Source organism: Vipera ursinii (genome assembly GCF_947247035.1).
Source record: "Vipera ursinii genome assembly, chromosome: 10".
NCBI lineage: Eukaryota > Metazoa > Chordata > Lepidosauria > Squamata > Viperidae > Vipera > Vipera ursinii.
Window position 1 is genome coordinate 17471625 of NC_139520.1, and position 25365 is coordinate 17496989.

A 25365-nucleotide genomic window follows, 5' to 3' on the forward strand; every position below is an offset into this window, starting at 1 on the left:
GTGGTGGGGGGGGGGGGAAGAGAAAGCTGGGGGAAAGCAAATAAGGGATTTGGGGGGGGGGAGATAAAGGAGCGAAAGAAAGCCCACCCAAGTATGTGCAGAATCAAAGTGAAGATGCTCAAACGAAGCCAGATCAGGAGCCGGGAGCAGAGAGAAATATTTTTCCCCTAATCTATGTGTTATGAAAAGGGACGAGTGGGGGGGGGAGGAATGATAAAACAGGGGCTGGGAAGACTCGGTTATGATGTGGCACAAAAGACCATTAAAAAGTGCAAAGAGAAAGAGGCCCTCAGAAAGAGTCGGACTGATGGGATAGACTGAGGAAAGGGAAATTTGGAGAGGAAGGACCCTTGAACCCACCAGCCAAAATACCATTCAAACCAGGACAATGGGGCGGGGGGGGGCGGGGGAAGGAGGATATTTGTAAGATCAGCAGCAGGTCTGACCCATTTGGGTTGCAGGGAGCTTCCGTCCCTCAATAGAGGTGGCATCTGACTGGAGAAACACATATCTCCGTTTAATGGGTCATTACTGGGAGAGAGGTGGCTCTGTGGCCCCAGGGGTTAAGACCCTGGGCTTGTCCACTGGAGAGCCAGCAGCCCAGGTTCGAGACCCAAGTGCCGTGGGAAAGGGTGGGCTCCCCTCCTCACCCCAAGCTCTTGCCCACCTAACAGTTTTAAAAGTGAGTAGATAAATAGGTACCACTACCTTAGGAAGGTAACCGCGCGCCATGACATCACGTGGAAATGTCTTTGGACACTGCTGACTCAACGGCCTTGAAACGGAGATGGGCAGCGCCCCTTAGAGTTGGCAACCCTTTACTTTTTTACCTTTCATTGGAAGTGAAAGAAGATGGTGACTTCTCTTGGAAGAAGGAGAAGGAAAGGTGCATCTCCGTTGCCTTGGGGACAAGTGCATCCCTCAGTTGACCCTTAAAACAAGGACTGCATGATGGCAACAGTATTTCTTTCTCTCCCCCCCCCTCCCAGGTCCAGTTTCTTCTGGTGGTTTGCTAAACGCCCAAGTCAAAGTCAGAAGAACAGTCTGTGGTCAACTCTGGAACAGATATCCAGGAGCTCGCCAAACAGAAGCAGTAGAAGACTCAGGAAGAAGCTTGATGGATCAGCACTCCACTCTTCAGCACATGCTTTCAGGAATCTCCCATTGGTTGACAGCATCCACAGACACCAGCAGAGGCTGTTTCAAATATTCTGCCTGCAGTTCCCTGAAGCCTAGGAAAAGGCCATACGGCCACTGAATCCAAGCCCTTACTCAAGGCACATATTCAGATTAAAGCATCCCTGATAGACCCGGCTTATTGATGCTGGAGAACATGTAGTTTTGGAGAGCCCATCAACTCTCTGTATAATTGGTCCCACTGTTGAACTGTTCTCGCTCCCTAAAGTTCAGCAGAGTCCGCTTTTCTTACTTCTTAAAGCCATTATTCTGTGTCTTGCCCTCAAGGATGAATGAGAATGACCTTGAAAAACCTGATGGTATCTTTACCTGGTCATCTTTCCTCAAGGCTAAAGATATGCAACTTCCTTAGTCCCTCCTCTTAAGACTTCTTTCCAATTCCCTGATCATCTTCATTGCTGTGTTCTGCACCTGTTCTCATTTCTCTGAATCTTCCTTCTTCTTTTTTTTCTCTTCAAGCTTTATACACTTTAGGAAATATATAAAGACTCTTCCAATCTAGGAGCGACGAATAGGCCAACCCTGCTTGAAATTGTCCAGCCACCTTTGAAAACCACCTAAAGCATATTGCTGAATTCTTTCCTCTACTGACAGTGAGTCTCCTTGGAATTAATACCAATGGATGACCTAACATTCTCACAGAAAGAAGGGAAACCTGTCTTTTTTTTAAAAAAGATTTTTTTTAATCCCACCTTTCTTATTTTTTGTAAATAACTCAAGGGGACGAATGTATCTAATCCTCCTTCCTCCTCCTATTTTCCCCACAACACAAATCTGCGAGGTGAGTTGGGCTGAGAGAGGGTGACTGGCCCTAAGTCACCTAGCAATCTTTTGTGCCTACGATGAGACTAGAACTTGCCATCTCCTGGTGATTGGCCCAAAGTCTTCCAAATGGCTTTCGTACCTAAGGCAGGACTAGAATTCACCATCTCCTGGTGATTGGCCCAAAGTCACCCAGCCAGCTTTCATGGCTAAAGTGGAACTAGAACTCACCATCTCCTGGTGATTGGGCCTAAGTCACTCAGCCAGCTTTCATGGCTAAGGTGGGACTAGAACTCACCATCTCCTGGTGATTGGGCCTAAGTCACTCTGCCAGCTTTCATGGCTAAGGTGGGACTAGAACTCACCATCTCCTGGTGATTGGCCCAAATCACCCAGCCAGCTTTCATGGCTAAAGTGGAACTAGAACTCACCATCTCCTGGTGATTGGGCCTAAGTCACTCAGCCAGCTTTCATGGCTAAGGTGGGACTAGAACTCACCATCTCCTGGTGATTGGGCCTAAGTCACTCTGCCAGCTTTCATGGCTAAGGTGGGACTAGAACTCACCATCTCCTGGTGATTGGGCCTAAGTCACTCAGCCAGCTTTCATGGCTAAGGTGGGACTAGAACTCACCATCTCCTGGTGATTGGGCCTAAGTCACTCAGCCAGCTTTCATGGCTAAGGTGGGACTAGAACTCACCATCTCCTGGTGATTGGGCCTAAGTCACTCAGCCAGCTTTCATGGCTAAGGTGGGACTAGAATTCTACCACCTCCTGGTGATTGGGCCTAAGTCACTCAGCCAGCTTTCTCCTGGATGCTGAGAGGAACTTACATAATATCAAGACAATTTCTGCCCACTTGCTTAGGATAAAAAGAAAAAAAAAGAGATAAATAGTGATGCAAGCACCAGCCTGCAAACTCCCAAATTATAAAATAACCGTAATGGTTGCCTTAAATAGGAATCATGGAAACAGGAGAGGATCCATTAAAAACTGTCTCTTCTATGGTGCAAACAGCATTTTTCAGTTGCATCTCAAGCACAGAGTAGTGTATGTATGTGTTAGGGATGGGGGGTGGGTATTGCAAGAAGCTATTGTGTCCCCTCTTTTTATCTAGGTGTCTTTCATATACTGCAGCCCTCTCCAGCAGTCTCAGTAACCAGGTTGTCCGCAGCACAATTCCAAGTTGGATGGCGTAGAAAGTTATTAAAAATACAGCTGGCTTGTCAAAGAAAAGCAACATTTCAAAGTAATTGTTGTGTTCTCGCAGCCAAAAGGTTACACGGAAGGGCAGATTGTAGGTGAATAGGTCTGGAATCAAAACAGTTCCCCTCTTTTATTTCTCACCTTGTTTGAATCAGCTTTACATTTGCAGACGAAATGTTAAATGTGAGGCTAAAAATTAAAATAAATGTGGGGCTTTTTGTTATATTCTTAAAGCCTGGGAACACATGGGGGAAATAATACGCATGTTGCTGCTTCCTGTAACCTTCTGCTAATATGCATTTTTGGAAGAAAAGGGGTTTTTGTTTTTGTTTTTTTTAAGAGGAGAAAGAGTACAGGTAGTTCTCGACTTACGACAAAAAATGAGCCCAAAATTTCTGTCGCTGAGTGAACTACGGCATTCTTCCCAAGCTGTTTGCTTCCATGGAAAAGTACCCCATAAAGCAAATCTATATATATATATATAAACTTTTAAAATGCCCTGGAATGTTAAATTTAAAAACAAACAATCACAAAAGGCTCATAGCATCTTGTGGGGTAGTCCAGTATTTCAAAGTGCTTATTACTAGCTGCAGAAACAAATGCTTACAAGCTTGGAATTAATACGATTGAGTTGCTTCGATGTTCATGATGCAAACCACATAAAATAAAATTACCTACCCTTGCACGTTTTAAGCCATAACTGCAGAGAAGCTGTATTCTGAAGCCTGGAGATAGCTACTAGCTGAAAATGCATTAGATATTTTTATGTGTTTATATGAATGCGTGTGATTGCTGTTTCTATGAAGAAGTACAGTGATATACTGTATGGTTGTTGTTTTTTTCCTTCCCTTAGCCAAATGGACATAGATTTAGCTGCAAAACTCCCATTAAAACTAATGGGCATCGTGCAATTCAGTTCATGCACATTCCAACAAAAATATGCTCCCTAGTGCATTATCATAACATGACTTTTTTTTGTAACATAAAATACCAGTTTTCTTGCTTTTAAAAAACATTAACTGCTTAACCATTTAAGCTCCAGATCAACGGCTTCCTCCCAAAGCCTAATATGTAACTGGTTGTCTATGGAGATCCTCAGTCATCCAGGTCATGGTTGCCCCAAAGGTGCTTTTTTCAAGAGACAACTGGACTTCCTTTGTTTTTCCTTGAAGGCATTTCACATCTCATCCAAGAAGCTTCTTCAGTTCTGTTGCACAGCTAAATGTCTATGGAGATTCTCAGTCATGCAGTCATGGTTTTCCCAAAGGTGACTTTTCAAAAGGCAACTGAACAGAATAGAGCTGGAAGGGACCTTGGAGGTCTTCTAGTCCAGCCCCCTGCTCAAGCAGGAGAACCTATACCATCTCAGACAAGTGACTGTCTAGTGGCCTCTTCTTAAAAATCTCCAGTGATGGAGCACCCACGAGATCTGGAGGCAAAGCTGTTCCACTGGTTATTTGTCTTCACTGTCAGGAAGTTTCTCCTTTATTCTAGATTGCTTCTCTCTTTGTTCCACTGGACTTTCTTTGTGTTTTTTTTCTCTTGAAGACGTTTCGCGCCTCATCCAAGGAGCTTCTTCAGTTCTGACTGAATGGTGGAGGATGGAAGGATTTATATCCCTTGCAGTCATCTGGTCGTTAGCACTCCCTCTGAGAGTCATTGAGGCCACTTGGAGTTTTATCTGTACCCTCAGGGTCATCTGAATAGTACAAATGGGTGTGGAATTACTGAAAAGAGTGGTTGGCAAAGAGGAGATAGGTGATGTCATACTCCCTGTGTTGAGAGAGGGCTGTTCAATTTTAACTCCTTTTTTGTCAAATTGACTCCCTTTTTTTCAAACTAGTGGATCTCTCTGTCCAGAACTGGCATAACTGGTTGTAATATGTACTGGTAATAACCAGTGAATATGTAACTGGTTGTATTTGCTAGGCCGCCATTTTGTACTTTGAGAAACTCAGGGTTGCCAAAGGGATGCTACATAGATCCTGTTGTCTTCAGCGCGCACCAACACAGGACGTCATATCATTCGCACAATTAACCGTGGTGTAATTTAGCATTCTCATTTTTCCCGTGTGTATCCTGGTGACTCTCTTTTAAAAGAGCAAAGCTGGTAGGCCTGTCGGAGGCCCGTTTCGATCTGCTGTAGCGTAAACGGCACTCTTTTGCCGCGTTCCCACTTTTAGACAAATAATGTCTTTCTTTTCTAGCTGTTAAGAGCTTTTAGCTGAGGCTGAATCTTCCCTAACCTGTTACCCCTATAATTTGAGCACTTTTGTTAAGAGAAGCAGAAGCTGTATTATAAATAGCAGCAAACATTTCCTTAGCAATAAGAACTGTTCAAGAGTAGGGAACAGACTAACTCGGGAGGGGGTGGACTTGCTTTCCATGGAGGTACGGAAAGAGGAGCCAGGTGGCCACTGGATGCGGAGCTTGTACTACAGGCAGTCCTCAATGTAGGACCACAACTGAGTCCAAACTGTTGGGTCCTAGGCGAGAAATTTGTTAAATGAGTTTTGCCTTATGTTTTTCCCCCAATTTTATTTATTAATGTTCTATTATTACGTTTGATTAGTGCTTAATAAACATCGTATTGTCTGGGTTAATTTGTTTTTTTAAAAAAATCCCATTTATATCCCGCCCTTCTCCGAAGACTCAGGGCGGCTTACAATTTTAAGCACAAACCAATGTGCTTAGCAGTAGCCTTCATTCTATGTATATGCCTGCTTATTAGGGCTTTTGCCCCCAGCCCCAAGCGGCATTATTACAAAGTCAGCTTAATTGCCCCCAACAATCTGGGTCCTCATTTTACCTACCTCGGAAGGATGGAAGGCTGAGTCAACCTTGAGCCTGGTGGGACTCGAACCTGCACTAATTGCAGGCAGCTGGTGTTACTTAAGGAGGCATTAGCCCACTGCTCCACCAAGGCTCTTAATAATAGAAGTTATGTTCTTAGTCTCTACCCCTTTTTCCCAACCATTGATAAAATAAGTTCCCTGCTTGAAAATGTTCTGTATCTTCTTTCTCTTTGATCCTCAGTGTAAGTCTGTCCATTTCAGCACAGTCCAATATCTTCCTGACTATCTCTTCATCTAGTGGCGTTTCTTCATTCTTCCGAGTTTTGCCTCATGTTATGACCTTTTTTGCTGCAGCTGTTATGTGAATCTTTACAGTTGTTAAGCTAGCTGCTAGACACACACTGGGTAAGTGAATCTGGCTTCCCCATTGACTTTGCTTGTTAGGAAGGTCGCAAAAGGGGATCACAAGACCCTGGGACACTGCAACCGCCATAAGTCATGAGTCAGTTGCACAAAGCCAGCTGGGTTATCTTGGGCCAGTCACTCTCTCTCAGCCCTTGGAAGGAGTCAATGGCAAACAACTTCTGAAATTGTGAGAAACGGTACGGATTAATCCAGGTATTCTCCAAGAATCATGCACAATTGAACAGAACCAAGAAAAAAGGAGTACTTAGCACAACATCACACCAGAACAGAACAGAATAACAGAGTTGGAAGCGACCCTGGAGGTCATCTAGTCCAACCCCCTGCTCAGGCAGGAGACCCTATTCCATTTCAGACAAACGGTTGTCCAATCTCTTCTTAAAAACTTCCAGTGCTTGGAGCATCCACAACTTTTGGAGGCAAGTCGTTAATTATTCTCACTGTCAGGAAATTTCTCCTTAGTCCTAGGTGGCTTTTCTCCTTGTTTCCATCCATTGCTGCACCAAGTGTAAACACTGTGACATCCCATCTTAATTTTTCATTTCATGTTCTTTAGCTTCCAAATGTTTGCCCTCCCTCCCTCCTTCCCTTATTATGAGTTACCGATTTTCCGCATCTTAACCTGGAGCACTTAATAACTGCTCCTGGCATCTTATTGTGTCCTTTCAAGTTCAGTTGTTATCGGGCGCCAATAAGTCAGAGGAAATCCCATATTTTCAGATCTAGACAGTTTCAGGCCACTTCTCGCTCACTGAAAAATGATGTGTTAAATCCCAAAGTCATTGAAGGAAAACTGTTTATTAAAGTCAATACAGGTTTTGGGCATCTACAGATCCAATGATTTGCTTAAAAGAAATAATCCGATTGTAGTAAAGTAGTTTTAAGTCTTGTTTGACATATGGGGGAGAGACTTCAGGACTTAGTGGACATAGGAGTCCTTCAGTTCTGCTGTTGTGCTATTTGGGCTGACCCCGTCGCCCGTTTCATTTGGAAAGCTTCGTCTCAGTAGTCACATCTTCTTCAATGGAGAGGGAAGTCAGAAAGATGGCAGAAGACTGGTGGAATGACCCCCTCCCCCCAAAAGAGAGAGAGAGAGAGAGAGAGAGAGAGAGAGAGAGAGAGAGAGAGAGAGAGAGAGAGAGAGAGAGAGAGAGAGAGAGAGAGAGAGAGAGAGAGAGATACTCCTCCCTCTGTTCAGAACAATTAATGAAGGATTTATATGAGAATTTCACTAACAAGAGATTTCAAATGCAAGTTCTCTTTAAATGAGGAGAAATAAAAATGGTCTTTAAAAAAGTAGGACAGTCTTTCCACAGGATGCTGGTTTTAATACTGGGCAAATGAGAATTATTTATAAATTGCAAGGATGGCTGAGAAAAGTTTTAGACACAGACATACATCTATCTATATCTATATATCTACATCTATATCTATTTGTGTATAACCCATCTATCATCTATCCATCTATCTGTCTGTCTGTCTCTGTCTATCATCACTATCTATCTATCTATCTATCTATCTATCTATCTATCTATCTATCTATCTATCTATCTATCTATCTATCATAATCTTTATCTATCATCATCATTATCTATCATCATTATCTATCATTATCTATATCTATCTATCACCATTATCTATCATCGTCTGTCTGTCTGTCTATCTATCTATCTATCTATCTATCTATCTATCTATCTATCTATCTATCTATCATCTATCTATGGGTTTCTTGCTGCTTTTTGAGCTGGGTTGCTTTTTGAAGACGTTTCATTACCAAACTAGGTAACTTCACCAGTGCTAGAAAGCAGTAGGGCAGTGATGGAGAACCTTTTAGAGACCGTGTGCCCAAACTGCAACCCAAAACCCACTTATGTGTCATCCGGTGCCGGGTGAGTGTGGCCCACTTGGTGGGCATGGCTGCAGTGGTAAAGGCAGACTGGGTGGGACTAAAAAGTTCAATCAATCAATTCCAACTTTGCGAGATGTTTTTTTTCCCCACGAGAAGTTAAAATTGATCGATTGATTGAACCTTTTTTTTTTGCACACAGTGGCAGAGGCCTAAAGCGAAAAGGTTTTATAAAACCCAGCTGAAGGCCTAGGACTGGGGCTACAGTGTGCGTGCCCACAGAGAGGGCTCTGTGTGCCACCTGTGGCACACGTGCCATAGGTTCGCCACCATGGGAGTAGGGTTTTAGCTCTCATGATGTAGTGGAGAGAAGGAACACAACAGAGTAAACATTAGAGTAGAGTAGATCTGTGGGGTCCTTAGCGGTCTTTGAGCTTGCTTGTTTTCTTGCAGATGTTTCCTTACCCAAACTAGGTAACATCAGCAGCACTGATGATGTTACCTAGTTTGGGTCATGAAACATCTGCAAGAAAACAACCAAGCTCAGAGAGCACCAAAGACCCCTCATTTCAAACCTGAATTACAAATATTCTCCTTTATTTTTATTTGTCTGTCTGTCTGTCTATCTATCGCCATCATCTATCTATACCTATGTCTGTCTGTCTGTCTGCTATCTATCTCCTGTCTACCTACTTGCCGATTAGCCTACTTACCCTTGTATGTATAGCTTCCGTCTTCCAGCAGTGGAAGGAATAGGACACTATACAGGATAGACCAACAACAGCTCCATAGCTTTTGCTAACACAAACAAATAAACAAGCAATTCAGGCTGCCATCTTCCCTTCCTTAAAGCAGAAGGACGCTTTTCAAACTTAAGTCTCAGTGGGGTTATATTGCTATCTCTGCGGTAGCAGTCAGAGAACAAATAGAAGTTGGAAAATCTTATTGCAAAGTTGGAAACTGACTGGCCTCTGATGACACTGCGATCAAGAAAATTCCAAATCTAAGGAAAGCATTTGTGTTTCCATGACACCAAGTGAAAAACTGAACACTCCTTTCTTTATGAAAAACAAGGGGGGAAAACAACACCGCCATGTACGATATGAGACTATTTTGGCAAGCTTGATTCCACAAATGCAAGCCACTCTCTCAGGTTCTAAGCAACCTAATAAGACTTATTTTGAAATCCTGAATTGAAAAAGGGAAAATTGCAGTATAGGGTGTTGCAGGATTTCTCTCCAATCATCTACTGTTTATTCAAAAGTGTCTGTAGCAGGCTGGATGTATTTGTTGAGGCTTTTGTTCATGTGACTGCAAAGCTCTAAGAAACAGGGAAGGGGAAATAACAAAATCTAGGCATTGCAAATTTCTCTACTAGGCTAATTTTTTAAAGCACAGCAGAATTTAATGATAACTTTATTGTCACTTTGAATGTACACCAATCGGCATGCATCAAAATGAAATTTCGTTGCATACAGCTCTCAAAGGGTCACCACCTCCGATATATACTTCTTGTTCTTTACAATTTCATCCTTGAAATAGGCATTTGTCTTTTAGGGGAGTGTGTTTGTGAGCATTGTTTGTTGAGTGAACAGGAATATATATATTGTTTGTGTTAAAAGGAGAGATTATATTCAGTACAAATACACAGAAAGAATCTGAAGCAATGAAATTTTGAGCTACCCTCCCAGCTTATATGGGCCATTATGCAAATGGGCCAAGATGCAACTTTATGTCACTGACCATTGCCTAGCTTCCTCAAACCAGGCAGGATTAAGACAAAGGGAGATTTAAAGTTTAATTTTAAAGCATTGCACTTAAGACTTGAGGAATATAAAAGTGATATATGACAGACCGGTTTTCCAACAGGGACCCTGGTTTTCCTTCACCAAACTGGGGAGCGTTTGTAGATTGATGCAGTTTTATTCCTGGATTTGAAATAGAAACGTGTGAAGGAAAGGAGAGGAAAGGAAAGGAGAGGAAAGGGGAAAAAATAAATTATATTTGCTGGATCTCCCTTTTGTGGGAAATTGGATGTTTTTATTGATTTCTTAAATCTATGTGAAATTTCCTTTCCAGTTATTCCCAGTTTGATTGGGCCATTGCAGGATTTTAAAATGTCTTTCCACGAAACTACAAAAACAGCAACAATGGCATTGCCTTCCTACCAACCTCACTGGAAGAATGTCCCCAAATGTCCCTGAATTAATGAGTGACTTGCCTGTGATTCTCAGACTTTGAGCCAAGGGCAAATGTGTGTGTGGTTTAGTGCCCAGTTTGGTTTAATACAGCTTGTAAAGATGCTCTCCGAGAAGTAGGGATGAATGAAAGGAGATGATATGCAATCGTTATTCTAAAAACCTGTACATCTCAGGAGGTGTGTGTTCCTAAGAAGGCCAGGCCAAAAAAAAAAATAAAATAAAAAAAAATCACCCATCTTTTAAGCTTGAACACGTTTGCTCGATCCTTTGCAGTTCTTCATATTCTCGTTCCCTTCCTTCTTCTGCTTCCTTAAATGGCTAAAGGGACTTAGAATACTTTGACCTGCTTTCCGATTAAAACTGGTCCTGATCGGTGACATAGGGTGGCAAAATGGTTGTCTCCTCTCCCAATGACTGTCTCTTCCTGGGCTCCACCAAAAACACGGGGAAGAAGGGAGCTTTCTCGTTACCACCAGTGATTTTTTTTTTTTTAAAAAAAAAACCTCAGCCCCCAAATCGGGTCAGGAAAATGCCTATTTCTCGGAGGGAGGAAGCTACTTGAGGCCTGCCATTTTGACATTCGCTTTGGGAAACCGATGCCAACAACCCCCAGCCTGGAGACACATATGTGGTCTCTTGACTGCCTCAGAAGATGGCCATCTGCTCCGATGGCTTCCTGCCCACCCAGGTTGCCTTTGGGACTGTGTGCCAGCCAGCGATTGGCTTAAGGATGTTTTGCAAACTGGGTCAGCCTGAACCTCATTTTGAGAAAGGCCTAGGAGAGACACTGCATTTTACAGACGTTGTTACTGATATCTTTCTGGAAAAGCTGTAAAGTGATGGTTTCAAAATACAGTGATATCATGTTGGAGAAGCTCTACTGTATGTGTGGGTCCCTACAGAAAAATTCCCTTTGAAGAAAATACAAATAAGGGAATAGTTAATAACAAAATATCCTTCTTTCTGATGGCAGTTCCCAATCTTAATTCTAATTTCTACCATTTGGGGGCACATTTGAAAATGAATCCAGTGTACAACCAGAGAAATCCTGTTTTTCTGAGGTAAACTGGCCTGATGTCCTACCTGGAATTCTTACCCAACCTTACCTTCAGTTAACAATTAGGCTAACTACTTTTACTGAAAATGACAATAGCAGACTAATATATCACCCATAGTGCTTTACAGCACTCTCTGGGTGATTTAAAATGTCAGCATTATTTGTATATTGCCCCCAACAATCTGGGTCTTCATTTCACTGCCGGTCAGGATTGAACTCTTGGCTGTGAGCAGAGTTAGGCTGCAATACTGCATTCTGACTACTGCACCACCATGCCAATCAACTGGCATTTATAGATCTCAGATGAACTATAAGATAGCTGGTGCTCATGAAATAAGTCCAAGTCTTAGAGTCCCAGATACAAGTACACACTTAACCAATGATTTCAAATATCCCATATCTGTAGCTCCAGAAGTGACGATGCTTTCTCTGTAAAGAAGGGTACAGACCCTCCCTTTGCATGCAGTTCAATCTCCAGGATGTCCAGGGAGCTTTAGTGAAGACTGTTGTCCAAAATCTAAAAGGTCCATTGCTAATCACTGCAGGCATCATAGAGTATGGGATGATGGCTCTGAAGGAAACCAGGCTGAAATGGTTCAATTTCTCTCTGGGCATTTTAGGGTGGCAAAAGGAGCAGAAAGTCCCCTGGCAGCAAACTGATCTTATCTTTACATTCCATACCAACATTGGAGTCTTCTTAGGGTGGGAAAGCTGTTGATAGCTCTTAGAATCATTTCATTCCCTGCTTCCACACTCAGCCGTAGGAGATGATCAGGCTAACTGAGGGAAGGGTCAAATGCATCATCAGTCTTGAGTTCTTTTGCGACCACAGGAGAGTCCAGCCCACCTCGAATTCCACAGACTCTTGTCTACTGCTCATTTCCCTTGACCATCAGTTGCTTGGAGTCTGGCAGAGAGCTTAGGCTTGCAATAAATCTTTCTTCTCATTTGAACTGCCTGGATTTTCGGATGGACATCAACACTGAGCACATCACTGCCCCACTGACATGGGGATATTTTGCCACCTAGTTTTGGTTGTGTGATCCTGATGTTGCAGGGTTGCTTATGAGCTTCAGAGGCCATCTAGGTCTCAGATCTAAGGGATGGATCATCAGATGGAGTGGCCTGCTTTCACAGCTGCCTGTTAGCACCACCTTTTTAGATGGAGTGCTCTAAAGTTCATTTTCCTGGAATCCTCCTGCTTGACCTTGGGAGTGGTTGGCCCTCAGTGCAACCTTGTTAAGTGATGAGATTCAATATAGTGACTGTGCTGGATGCAACAATTTACACAGAGAAAAAGCAATCAAGATATTTTCCCGCTTCAATCAGCATGCCCAGTGACAGGATTTGGGGAATGTAAGGCAAAGGATCTGAAGGGTGGAGATCTTCAAACATTGGGCTCTGATGGCCCCAACATTACAGTGAAAGCATTGGCTGGGTCTAGGACATGGGGGAAGGGGGGAACCTTGGCTCTTTTATGACTTGTGGACTTCAACTCCCAGAATTCCTGAGCCAGCTGGCTCAGGAATTCTGAGAGTTGAAGTCCACAAGTCATAAAAGAGCCAAAGTTCCCCACCCCTGGTCTAGGACAACTCACCATAGCCAACTCGTCATGGCCAACTTGCCATAGCCAACTCGCTGTGGCTAACTCTCTGCGGACAACTTGCTCCGGGACAAGAGTTACTGTACACTAATATGAAAGAAATGGTGGAATAGAATCATTTTTTAAAAAAGGATGCAAAAGGAAGGATGGAATGAAATGTGAATGGCAAAAATTACAGCAATTTTTAAATTATTTTAAATAATTAAATTGAGTTGTTGGAATTGTCCTGAGTTGTTCCATGGCAAGTTCACCGTGGGGAGTTAGCTGAGGTGACTTGGCCGTGACAAATAGGCCGTGGCAAGTTGCCCCACTTCTAGGTTGGTCTCTCCTAGAAAGTATAAACTTTCTCTGTTGCAGAAAGGGGGGGGGAAAGTCATGTGGGTTCTTTATGGAACTGGCAAGGCAGAGACCTGAAATAAAATGAGGGGAATTAGCCAGAGGTCTATCAGGAAATGACAAGCTATATTTTGCCCACCCTTGAAGAAACAGTGAGACTATAATCTGCCTTCAGAACAGGAGAGTTGATAGTTTTGATGGAAGGTGCTTATTATTAAGATGAACAGTTTGCCCAAGATGGTCAATTCTTTGCCAGTTCTTTTTCACAACATAATGAGCCCGGTGCTTGAGCCTCCCGTTCTATTCAGCTCTGCCCCAAATTGTCCATTGAAGCCTTGTCACACCCATTGCCCAAGTAAAGATCAGCTTTCCCACTTTTATTGTGCACTTTTTTTGTGTGTGTCGGCATTCACCTCAACCAGCAGTTATCTCCCCCACGTGCTTCTCTGGCTACCAAGTGGGGTGGAAAATAGGAAAAATTCAGAGCACAACAGTCGAGCAGAAATTAAAAATCTTTATATGGAATAAGAGAGAGAGAAGTTTTTAAAAAGAGAGAGAACGGACAAATTGTGTACTGGAACGCTTTAGATTCCTTGCTGCATGGGGTCTGAGTGCCACTTTCTCCCTCAAGCTTTATTACATGGTTAGAAGGCCAGCAATACAAAACTTACTGTTTGATTTTTGAAACACCTATAGTGGCATAGCTTGAATTTCAGCATTGGCCACCGACAGCTCCCCACGGTGAGACACGGAGGTCTCTCAATAGAGCCATATGTATGATTTTTGCTAAGTGCTCGCCGTTCCCCATCCTACATAGCCTGTTTCCAGAAGTGACACTTAAATTAGTGTTTTTGCATTTCTCGTTATGGGGGAAAAAGCCAAGAGAAATGACTAAAATGTATATTGTACACTGTTAAACCATAACACTCTCTTTCTCTCCCTCTGCAATGCAATCTTTATTTTCGGGGTCAGAATTGGACTAAGGGCTATTATGAGAAAAGTGTGTGTGTGTGTGTGGGAGATTGCTCTTGTCTATTTCACAGGCTCTATAAATTTCTAAGCCAGGTTTTCGTTCAAACTGGCAACTTTTTTAGATGTGTCGATTTCAACTCCCAGAATTCCTCAGATAGTTGGCTAGGCTGGTTGAAGAATTCTGGGAGTTGAAGTCGGCACATCTTAAAAGTTGCCAAGCTGGGGAAATCAGCCTTCTAAGCTGTTGCTTAGTTTAACTAAAGGTGCTTCAGAAAAGACTCAAGTTACTAATCAGGAATCGGGCTCAGAGAGCACCAAAGATATAATAATAATAATAATAATAATAATAATAATAATAATAATAATAATAATAATAATAATAATAATAATAATAATAATTTGGAAGGGACCTTGGAGGTCATCTAGTCCAACCCCCTGCTAAGGCAGGAAATCCTATACCATTTCAGACAAATGGCTGTCCAGTCTCTTCTTAAAAACTTCCAGTGTTGGAGCATTCACCACTTCTGGAGGCAGGTTGTTCCCCTGATTAATTGTTCTAACTGTCAGAAAATTTCTCCTTAGTTCTAGGTTGCTTCTCTCCTTGATTAGTTTCCATCCATTGCTTCTTGTCCTGCTTTCAGGCACTTTGGAGAATAGCTTGACTCCCTCTTCTTTGTGGCAGCCCCTGAGATATTGGAACACTGCTATCATGTCCCCACTCGTCCTTCTCTTCGTTAAACTACACATACCCAATTCCAGCAACCGTTCCCTATATGTTTTAGCCTCCAGTCCCCCAATCATCTTTGTTGCTCTTCTCTGTACCCTTTCTAGAGTCTCGACATCTTTTTTACATTGTGGTGACCAAAACTGGATGCAGTATTCCAGGTGTGGCCTTACCAAAGCATTGTAAAGTGGTATTAGAAAGTGGTATTAGTACTTCACGTGATCTTTTATCTATAAGGAAGGAAATGTAGCAAATTCAGAAACTCTTTTTATATGATGTCAAAACAGAACTCTGAAAATCTGACAGGACAGGAAGACTTTGAAACTTTTCTCATGGTATCTTATAATTATCCCCCTGGGGATTTATAATTCTTCTCATGACATGTAATTATGCAGATACATTTATACGTAACTCTCCCCCTCCCTATTAACTATGGTTGTGTAACTTGAGCAAAAGTTTGGTAAGTCTCATTCCTGCTTTTCTCTTTCTTTTTCTTTCTTTCTTTCTTTCTTTCTTTCTTTCTTTCTTTCTTTCTTTCTTTCTTTCTTTCTTTCTTTCTTTGATGTATTCTTGTTCATGGAAGAAATGAATGACACATACACACACATTTAGAAAGAAAGATTGAGTCACAGTCAACATGCTACAGTTAGGTGATCTGCAAGTGTGTTGGATATGAATTCTTCATCAGCATGCTGTCCTTTAGGGTTGGAAAAATTCCTAAATTTTGTAGAATCAGAGACTTCCATAATCAGGGAAAGAACATGAATTAAATTTCTCAAAACTTTCCTTGTACACACTTAGCAAAGAGATGCTTGTACTTCCAATTAGCCCTGTGGTGTATGTTTATGTATAGCAAAAGAGGATAAAAGAATAATTTCACTCCTAATGTTAAAAACAGCATCCTTAAATAAAATTAAAGGTCAAATCCAGGAAATGTTTTAGCATCTTCTCTAAAAAAAAAACCCCAGAGCATTATATTTTCCAATCTGGGATTATGCTGTTCGTCCACATCCTTCTGGTCCCATCAAGCTGTCTCCCAAATTTAATCTGGCAACACTTCAAAAGTATTTATTTTAGGGAGCAAGCCACATTGTTGACATTTTAAAAGTACTTACTAAGTTCAAAATGTGAATTGGTTTATAATATAATTCTCAAATATATTAAGACTCAAGCATCCCTTGATCTAAAAGAACCCCATCAGGAATTCTTCAATGTTGGATCCATATTCTTGGCAATTCTTGTTGACCCTCATAAAATTACAGAGACTAAAAAGGCATCTGCTTTCACCTGAAATTTTTATTCCCTGCTCGGGCTATCCGATCAAGTAATCTTTTGGCTGGTGAGATCTTTGCTATATTTTGAAACTTTTCTCAATGGTTCTTTCCAACACTGTGTTCATAAAGTCTTCCCAGCTTAGTGTTTGTAGAAATGTTGTACACAGCAAAGTTGCTAAGCACATTGATTTGTGCTTCTTAGATTGTAAGCTGCCCTGAGTCTTCGGAGAAGGGCGGGACATAAATGGGATAAAAATTGGTTGTTCTTAAGATTTGCTCTAGAACACAGAGAATGCAAAACTGTTTCCAAACCAATATGTGTATCATCGCAATTATTGTTAAGTGTACGTTCCCCTTCCTAGAAAAACTAATTCTTAATATTGTTGGTTATTACATCATGGCGTTTATGAAAAAATGCTGCTGATGGACTTATATTTTGTTCATAATTGCAACTTGCTGTCTAGAAGAGAGATCTTTGGAAAGAATATATAAAACCAGGGCCAATAACATTCATTTTCCAGTTACAGATTCGCTTCTCATGGGATTGTCCTCTGAAGCATTGATGACACTCCCCCTTGAGACAAAATCTTGGTGGAATTTGGTTTTCTGTGGTCCACAGAAACATCATTAACCTCTGCCAGTTTGGTGGCTTTCAGATGTGTTAAGTTTCAGTTCCAAAAATCTGTACCCGTTGTGGGTAATATCCACCATATCTGTCAGGTCTCATCTGAGGGAAGTTGTTGCACATATTTTTATGTATTGGAATCTCCTACACAATCAATCCATCTTTATTTATTGATTAGCCCATGGGCCATATCAAGTTACCCCAGAAGGAATCTCCTACCCATAGCACTTGGCTAATGCAACTTCTTGAGAGGATACCAAGACTCAATTCACAAAATCATGCAATTCTAGGGAGACGTAGCAACCTTTGGACAACCTTTTAGAAGATCCAACTTACCTTTTGGTCAATTTTTGTGGCTTCAAATTTAGTGGCAAGTTCTAGGCTTTAAAACCACTCCCATCGGATGTTTTTGTTCTTAAACATCACCCATAGCCTCCATTAAGGGGAAAAACCAAAGACTTAATGTTCATCCAATGTATTCCCTTTATTGAACTGTATTAGTTAATGCAATCAGATTCAGTCACATTTATAAAGCAGATCATCCAGTTGCACTGAAACTGATGATATTCATTATTACATTTTTTTTAATTAATCACTGTCCGGTGAACTGGCAAATCCAATCAAAGCATTTAATCTTTAATTGTTAAAAAAGAAAAAAAAAGAACCAACCAAAAACCCAAAACGAAATAGTGTAAAAAATAATATATTCAGACAATAGCCAAGCCGTCACATCACGATGCACAGTTACCTAAAAATTGCAATGAAAAAAAAAAAGCGATTAAACAGGGAAGGAAAATAAAGTCCGAACTAAAAGAAAAAAGAAAGAAAGAAAAAAAAGAGAAGGCCGAGGGAATCACTCCTAAATCTAGAACTATCCGTATAATACAAGAAGCAACAAAGGAATAAGCGCGTCAAAAGCAGATTTTTTTTTTTATCTAGCAACTATAAATTCAGTTAGAAGCAGAAGGTTTAAAGTTCACTTTAGCTCAAGCAGGACAATAAAAAATACTGTGCATGGAATACTTTTAATCTCTTCCATTAATATTCATTTCCAGCTGCTTATAATAGCAGCGCCTCATGGCCAAATCATTAGAGTTTTACATCTGGGTTGCAAATGACACTTTGATTGGATGTAATGTTCAAATGGTGCTCCCCCACTGAGATTCCGTCAAGTCCTCCGCAGAGAGGGCTCCTGTCGTGCTACACTCACTGAGCATGCTGGCTCAACGTGTGGTTCTGGAAAGAGATTGGGGGGGGGGAGAGAGAAAGGAGACTTGCGTGAGGGGCAGAATAATAGAAAGCATGCTCTTGCCCTCCTACTCAGTGGCATTTATGCAGAATTCGACATAAAAGCTTTGCAATTATTCCCGAACAAAATGCAATAAAGAGGAGCTTGAGGTGCGACGGGGGGGGGGAGAGGGGGGGGAGAGGGAGGAAGGCGAGAGAAGGGGAAAAAAAAACCCTCCTAAGTAACAGCTGCCAATGTGACATATTTGCTTTGTACCGGCAGATCTGTTAACGCTAGCATTGAACTTAAGGAAAAAGGGGGGAGCGAAAGCAACATGAAAAAGGACGAAAGAAAAAAACAAAAACAGTGCAGACAAATTCCCTCCCCCCCCCCTCCCCACCCCAAGGACCATCCTGAAGACTTTAGGACATCCAGGTCCAGGGCTAACCCTCTGCAAGGGAAATTGACTGCAGAGACATCTTAAGCTGCATCAATGAAACCATGTTTTCTCAACGGCTTAGGGATATACCCGTTTCCTCCCTGCCATTTTGCTGGTGCTCACTTGGCGTGAAGATAACAGAATTGGAAGAGAGCTCAGAAGTTGTCTAGCCCAACCTCCTGCTCAAGCAGGAGATCCTACACCGTCTCAGACAAGTGGCTGTTCAGTCCCTTCTTAAAAGCATCCACTAATGGAGCATCCCCAACTTCTGGAGGCAAGCTGTTCCACTGGCTAATTGTTCTCGCTTTCAGAAGATTTCTCCTTAGTTCTGGGTTGCTTCTCTCCTTGATTAGTTTCCACCCATTGTTTCTTGTCCTGCCTTGGGGTGCTTTGGAGAATAGCTTGACCCCCCCTCTTCCTTGTGGCAGCCCTCAAATATTGGAACACTGCTATCATGTCACCCCTAGTCCTTCTTTTCTCTAGACTAGCCATACCCAATCCCTGCAACCGTTCTTCATACGTTTTAGCCTCCGAGTGCCTAATCCTCTTTGTTGCTCTTCCCTGCATTCTTTCCAAAGTCTCAACAACTTTTTTTTTATAATGTGGTGATCAAAACTGGATCCAGCATTCCAGGTGTGGTCTTACTAAGGCTTAGATCTTGAAGGAAAACTGCCAGAAAAAAAAACACGGCTCATCAAAGACTTGAGTTATAAAATCTATTCGTCTAGGTCAGTCCAGTTGTTGCAAAAGGATAAGGATGAATGAGATGCCACCATAAGAAGGTGTGTTCCTACTGCCAATGGGGAGCCCTCAAATTCACACAGAAAAGAAGTAAAACAAGTGTAAGGAGAGCAGAGTTCTGGAAGCTATGCTTTGTACGAGCCAAAGGGGTTAACCGGCTATTTGGAAAAACAGCAGTTGCATTACCAAGGCTTGGTCAATGGATGACATTTATTGCACACTTCAGCAATTAGCTTCCTTTTTTGTTTTGTTTTTTTCTAATTTCCCCTAAGGGAAATATTACAGATCAGACATCCTGTCTTGTCCTTTGCCAAGACGCTAAATAAAACCTAATGTTATGCCGAAGTAGCATTTCTAATCTAATGCAAACGGAAGCCACATCTCAGAAGCAGGCCCTGTCATCTCGAATACCCATCTTCTCAAAGTGCAGGAGATCTCATTACTCAAACAGTCCTCATGCTACGATGCTACCACCTCTTCGTTGCTTTTAGACCTGAGACTTTCTCAGAGAAGTGGAGAGGACCTCTTGGAGAAAGATTCTTCCCATGCCGAACAGATGGTAACAGCGATAGTTCCCTTCCCTTCCTAATCTTTTTTGCTTTTTTCACGGTCCCCCTTTAGCATTTCCCAAGTTGGTCCTTTCTAGATGTATTGGCCTTCAAACCCCATCATTAAGATCTGAAATCCCTTGTCTCTTGAAGTCAACGAGTTGGGGAAGTTTGCTTCTTCTTCAGGATGATTTATAAAGTATGGGATATTGTTGCTTCTCTGGACTGGAGACTGTGGTATGGTGTTCTTGGTCTTCTCTGAGCTTGGTTGTTTTCTTGCAGACGTTTCATTACCCAACTAGGTAACATCATCAGTGCTGGGTGGAATTAGCACTGATGATTATTGTCTAATGAAACATCTGCAAGCAAACAACCCAACACAGAAAGTACCAAGTTTCAACCCTAAGCTACACATTTTCCATTCTATTTAGGATTGTGGTCCCAATTCAAAGAAAGAAGTTACTGAACTAAAAATACCAAATTCCCTCCAAATGCTAAAATCCAATATATTGCCGGGGGGGGGGGATTTTTGAGGGAACCCCTCTGCCCTAGAAAATGAAAACCCCTAGTGTTGAAATTACTTCAGTATCACTTTTTTGCCCTTTGTGATTTCATAATAGCCTGCGAGATTTTCTTTTATAATTATCTCAGTAGGAAAAATGAGAGCCGAGTCCAAATGAAGTGTAATTTTGACCCTATTGATTTGACATTTAAGGCATCGCCCACAAGCTATCTTCAACTTTTCCCAAATATTTTTTTTTGTTTCCTGACCACTGTTTAGAAAAACCTAAGTCATGCAAAGCTGCTTTTTGTATCTGCAAAGGTACCGGCAGCCACATTTAACTAAAGGAAATTAATGTTTACCAGCTTTGTCCCTATTTAAATGGCTATAGTACTAAGCACTAAATTCTACGCAGTTCCAAGAAGTGGCCACAAGGTGACAATAGTGTTGTGGAATTTGGAAATGTGACAAAGTTATGGAAGCTCGGAGCTTCAGACCAAATCTTGCACAAAGATGCTCGTTTCTTTTGGCTCCCTTCCGGATGGGAAGGTACGGGAATTGGGGAAGAGAGGGGAGTTCCATACAGTGCGATGTTTTTTGGAATGAAGGATACAAATACCAAACCTAAATAAGGTTAATGTTTTGCAACTAACAACATTGTGGGAGAATTAAGGTAGCTCAACTGGATCTTTACTGCACTCATGCACTTTACAGCTCTCCTCGGTCTGGTGATCTTTACATGCTTGGGAATGCAGATCACAAAATTCTCACCTGCAGATCTGTGGTATCAGCTAGTAGAAAGACAGTTTGTATGTGTGTATAGACACACACACACACACATACAGTACATGCAGCTTATCACTGAGACATCATTAAAATCTTTCTCTCTCAAGGTCTATCTATCTATCTATCTATCTATCTACCTACCTACCTACCTACCTACCTACCTACCTACCTACCTACCTATCTATCTATCTATCTATCTATCTATCTATCTATCTATCTATCTATCTATCTATCTATCTATCTATCCATCCACCCATCCATCTCAGGATTATTCATGGCTGTCATTTTTCATTTAATATCTACCATTTTTTTCTGGGAGGTGGGAAAGGAATCCATGGGATCAGCCCACTTCTCGCTTCAAGAGATGTGATCATTTTATTTGTTTCACTGATTTTCCTTCCTTAAAATAAGATGAAAAAACATGGGCTACTCTTCAATAGTATGCACGTTTCCTCTATGGAATGAGAGCCAGTCTGATGTTGCGGTTAAGGCCCTGGACTAGAAACCAGCAGACCCTGAGTTCCAGTCCTGCTTTAGACACAAAGCCAGGTGCTGGGCTTCGCGTGTGAGCATCCTCTCCTCACACAAGCGGAGCTTCACACATGCGCCTGTTCCCTTCGCTCATGTGGCCCAGTTTCGAACAGGCTGTGGACCGGTAGAGGGCCACATTTCAGGGGTTGGGGACCCCTGCCTTAGTAGAATTCAAGTGGTCAGATAAGAGATGGGCTAATTTGGATAACAACTTGACCCAAAGTTATTCAATATGACATGACTGTTGAATATGACAGTCAATAACCCTGAATTTGGATCTTGGTGATGTCAGCTTCCCCTACATGAACATCCTTTCAAAGACCAAGCCAATGTGCACATACGCATGTACACCCACACACACGCGCGCGCACACATAAAGTAGAAGTGCAAAAAACAAAGAAAAGAAAGAAAAATAGAAAAAGAACGACTTCTTATTTTCTTCAATACAGATACAAGTAAAAAAAATGCATCAAACTCACTCTAACATTAACATTTGCCTAGCTTATTTTCATCATCCCATTTAATTCTATCCCAAAGTCAACTTTTGGTTTCTCTGTTTCTTACAATCCCCCCGCCCCTCCAAAAATTAGCCCTCTGTGGTTGAGACCCAGCTAGGCAAACCGATGTTTCCTTTAGCTGCGGATTAGAAAAGTTTATTGTCAAATTCCTGCTAAAAACAGTTACATGTTTTTCTTCATGTATAGCAAGCAGCTGGTCAGTTTCCTCACTGACAGATGTTACTCTGGTACCAAAGGAGACCGACCACCTGCCAATAATTTGGAATGTTTTGTGCCCTTGACAAATGCTTCAAAAAAAAAAAAGAATGAAACAAACGAAGTCTGAGGAGCGAGTTTGTGACTTCACTTGATAGAACTGAAAAAGATGGCTTGAAGGGAGTAAGTAGAGAAGGCCCCGGAGTCATAGAGAGGGATTGTGTAAACTCAAAATCTTAAAATGTTATGGGCCACCACCGGTTCTGGACTGCAGAGATGCAACAGATGCTGCATTTGTACATCCTCCGAACGGGAGGCAGAAACTATCGGGCCAAATCGTCTCTGTGCCGCCTTCCACTATTTTGTTCTTTTTTCTCAGCCAGATGAAAGCGAGCTCTGGGGCAGGAGAGAAGAGAGATGAGTCACCTCTGTCCTCTTGGGCAGTTTGTATATCTCTATGCTTATTTTTAGAATGGCTTGACAGATATCCAAAGGTCTAATGTTAACAGATGGCCTGTCTTAAAGACTCGTAGGCTGGCTAGCATGCAATTCTGGAAAAAAACGGTAAATGCACTCAAGAGCGTGCCATAAACAGCTTTCAATGACTACTCCAAATCCAATTTTGCTACCACACTTCATTATAACTGATAGCAGGTAACCCGGGCTGCTCTTAATTCCCAGTCCAGTTATTCTAGGTAACAGGCAAGTACAGTTAGTTATCTGCCTACTCTTGGTTTCCCAAGGTAGATGCCATTTTGGCCTATATCTTTTTCCATCCAATATGCTGTGAAGTTGAAAAACCCAAACTTGAAGAAGAAAAGAGCTGACTGTCCAAAAACCAACCAACCAAACAAACAAAAAGGATTATCTCTCAAAGGTGAGAAGTTCAATCAGAAACCATCTTCGATTCTCCTCCTTGGTGTCAACGGTAGTAATTGTAGCAATACTACATGTAGTAACAATAGTTGATAGTGAAGACTCTACAAAGGCAACTAAGTAAACATATCAACTATCCACTGGGCTCTAATCAACAAATTAACCATCTATGGCTGTGTGTGGTAGGAAATGGGACAGCTGGCCTCCAATAGTTGTGTATTAAGCTACAATAATGAGAATGTCTCTTCAAGAGGAACTTCCAAGTCAGGGGTGTCAGACTCAATTTCATGGAGGGCCGCATCAGCATTGCGGTTGCCCTCAAGGGACTGGGTGGGTGTGGCCAGGGTGGGCATGGCCTACTGGGTGGGCACGGCTGGAGTGCATACGGCCTACTGGGTGGGCGTGGCCAGCTCTAGGGTGCATCAAGGGTGCATCAAGGGTGCATCAAGGGTGCCTGGGCAGGAGTGGGACAGATCTGAGGGTCTCTGGCAGAAGGAGGGTCTCTGGGCCAGGGCCAAAGCAGTGGGGGCTGTTCCCTCACTGTTTCCAGGATGGCTTCGCGGGCCGCACGAAACCACTTCGCGGGCCAGATCCGGCCCCCGGGCCTTGTGTTTGACATGTCTGTTCCAAGTGATCATAACTTTCCTTCAGATCTGTGCTCTGCATACATATTTTACTAATTCTCTTACTTGGCTGCAAGCTACAATTATGTTGATGCATTTTTTTGTTTTTGTTTTTCTCAATGAACCACTGTGTCAAAGTCTTCCCACTTTATCACCGTACATGTTTGGGCCCCTTTTTGAGTCAGCAGGCTGATTTTCCACGCTAGTCACTTCACTGTGTTATTGCCAAACTCTACTATGCCCGTAAGGAAGTTTTCCAAGGTAAAACTGAGAAGGTAAACTTGTCAAGAATGGCAGAAAGAATTTAAATCGCTCCTTCCATTACCAAGCTCAGGTGGTAGGACTAAAGCCACCAGTATAAGCTTCAGTATCCCTGAAGTTCAAGCTGCATGATATTTTTAGGCTAAAATATTGTTCTTTATCTTAAGAGGATGTTTCTTTAAACGTGGCTGTAGGTTGGAGATCCACATTTGTCTTTCCTAGGAAAGCCTTCCATAATCTAATACTTTTCCCGACACGACAACTTCCCAAATTTTCCATTCAACTTTAAGAGGGCTTAATGTCTGTGGCAATTCTCAGTCATGCAGGTCATGGTTGGCTGGGGTTTCCCCCCCGAAAAGCTTCATCAATTGTGATTGGATAGTGGGGGGGGGGGAGGGAATGGAAGGAGAGGTTCTGACAGCATGGTGGGGGGCGGGGATGGAAGGACTGTATCTCTTTGTAGTCATCTGGTTATTAGCACTCTTCCTGAGAGCCACTGAAATCACTTGGGAGTTTATCTGTTTAGGAGGGCTTGACGTTCGGGCCTGCTCATCTGGTAATAACTCAATACTGGGACTTACTGTGAAGAAATGGGATACGTAGGCCTTTTAGTTTCAATGACGTTCTGCTACTACAGAATCAAAGGCAGCATAGGAAGCTTGCACATTAAATATTAGTTGCTAGGGAGTAGCAGTGCAAGAAATTAATTTCTCTACTGCCATGTTTGAGCCATGCTAGACTAGATGGGTCAATGGCCTAATCCACCAAAGCAACTCTGATGTTCATTTTATGAACTGTAGGGGGGGAAACGAGGGATGCGGTGGCTCAGTGGGTGAGGACGCTGAGCTTATCGAACAGAAGGTCGGCAGTTTGGCAGGTCGAATCCCGAGTGCCGCGTAACAGAGTGAGCGCCTGTTACTCGTCCCAGCTTCTCTCAACCTAGCAGTTCAAAAGCACGTAAAAATGCAAGTAGAAAAATAGGGACCACTACAGTGGGAAGGTAACAGCATTCTGTGCGCCTTTGGCGTCTAGTCATGCCGGCCACATGACCACGGAGACGTCCTCGGACAAGCGCTGGCTCTTCGGCTTTGAAACGG

At 42.3% G+C, this 25365-nt stretch overlaps 1 protein-coding gene across 2 annotated transcripts in view; it reads right to left on the minus strand.

Moving 5' to 3' along the window:
• Positions 1-17132: 17132 nt before the first annotated feature.
• The window catches only part of ZNF423 (zinc finger protein 423), a 223763-nt gene continuing 215530 nt past the window's right edge, over positions 17133-25365 (minus strand). For both annotated transcript variants that reach the window (XM_083370194.1, XM_083370195.1), the window contains one exon: positions 17133-18256. In XM_083370194.1, coding sequence (XP_083226320.1) covers positions 18227-18256 — 30 coding nt within the window. In that variant the 3' untranslated portion in view covers positions 17133-18226. The remainder of the gene's footprint in view (positions 18257-25365) is intronic.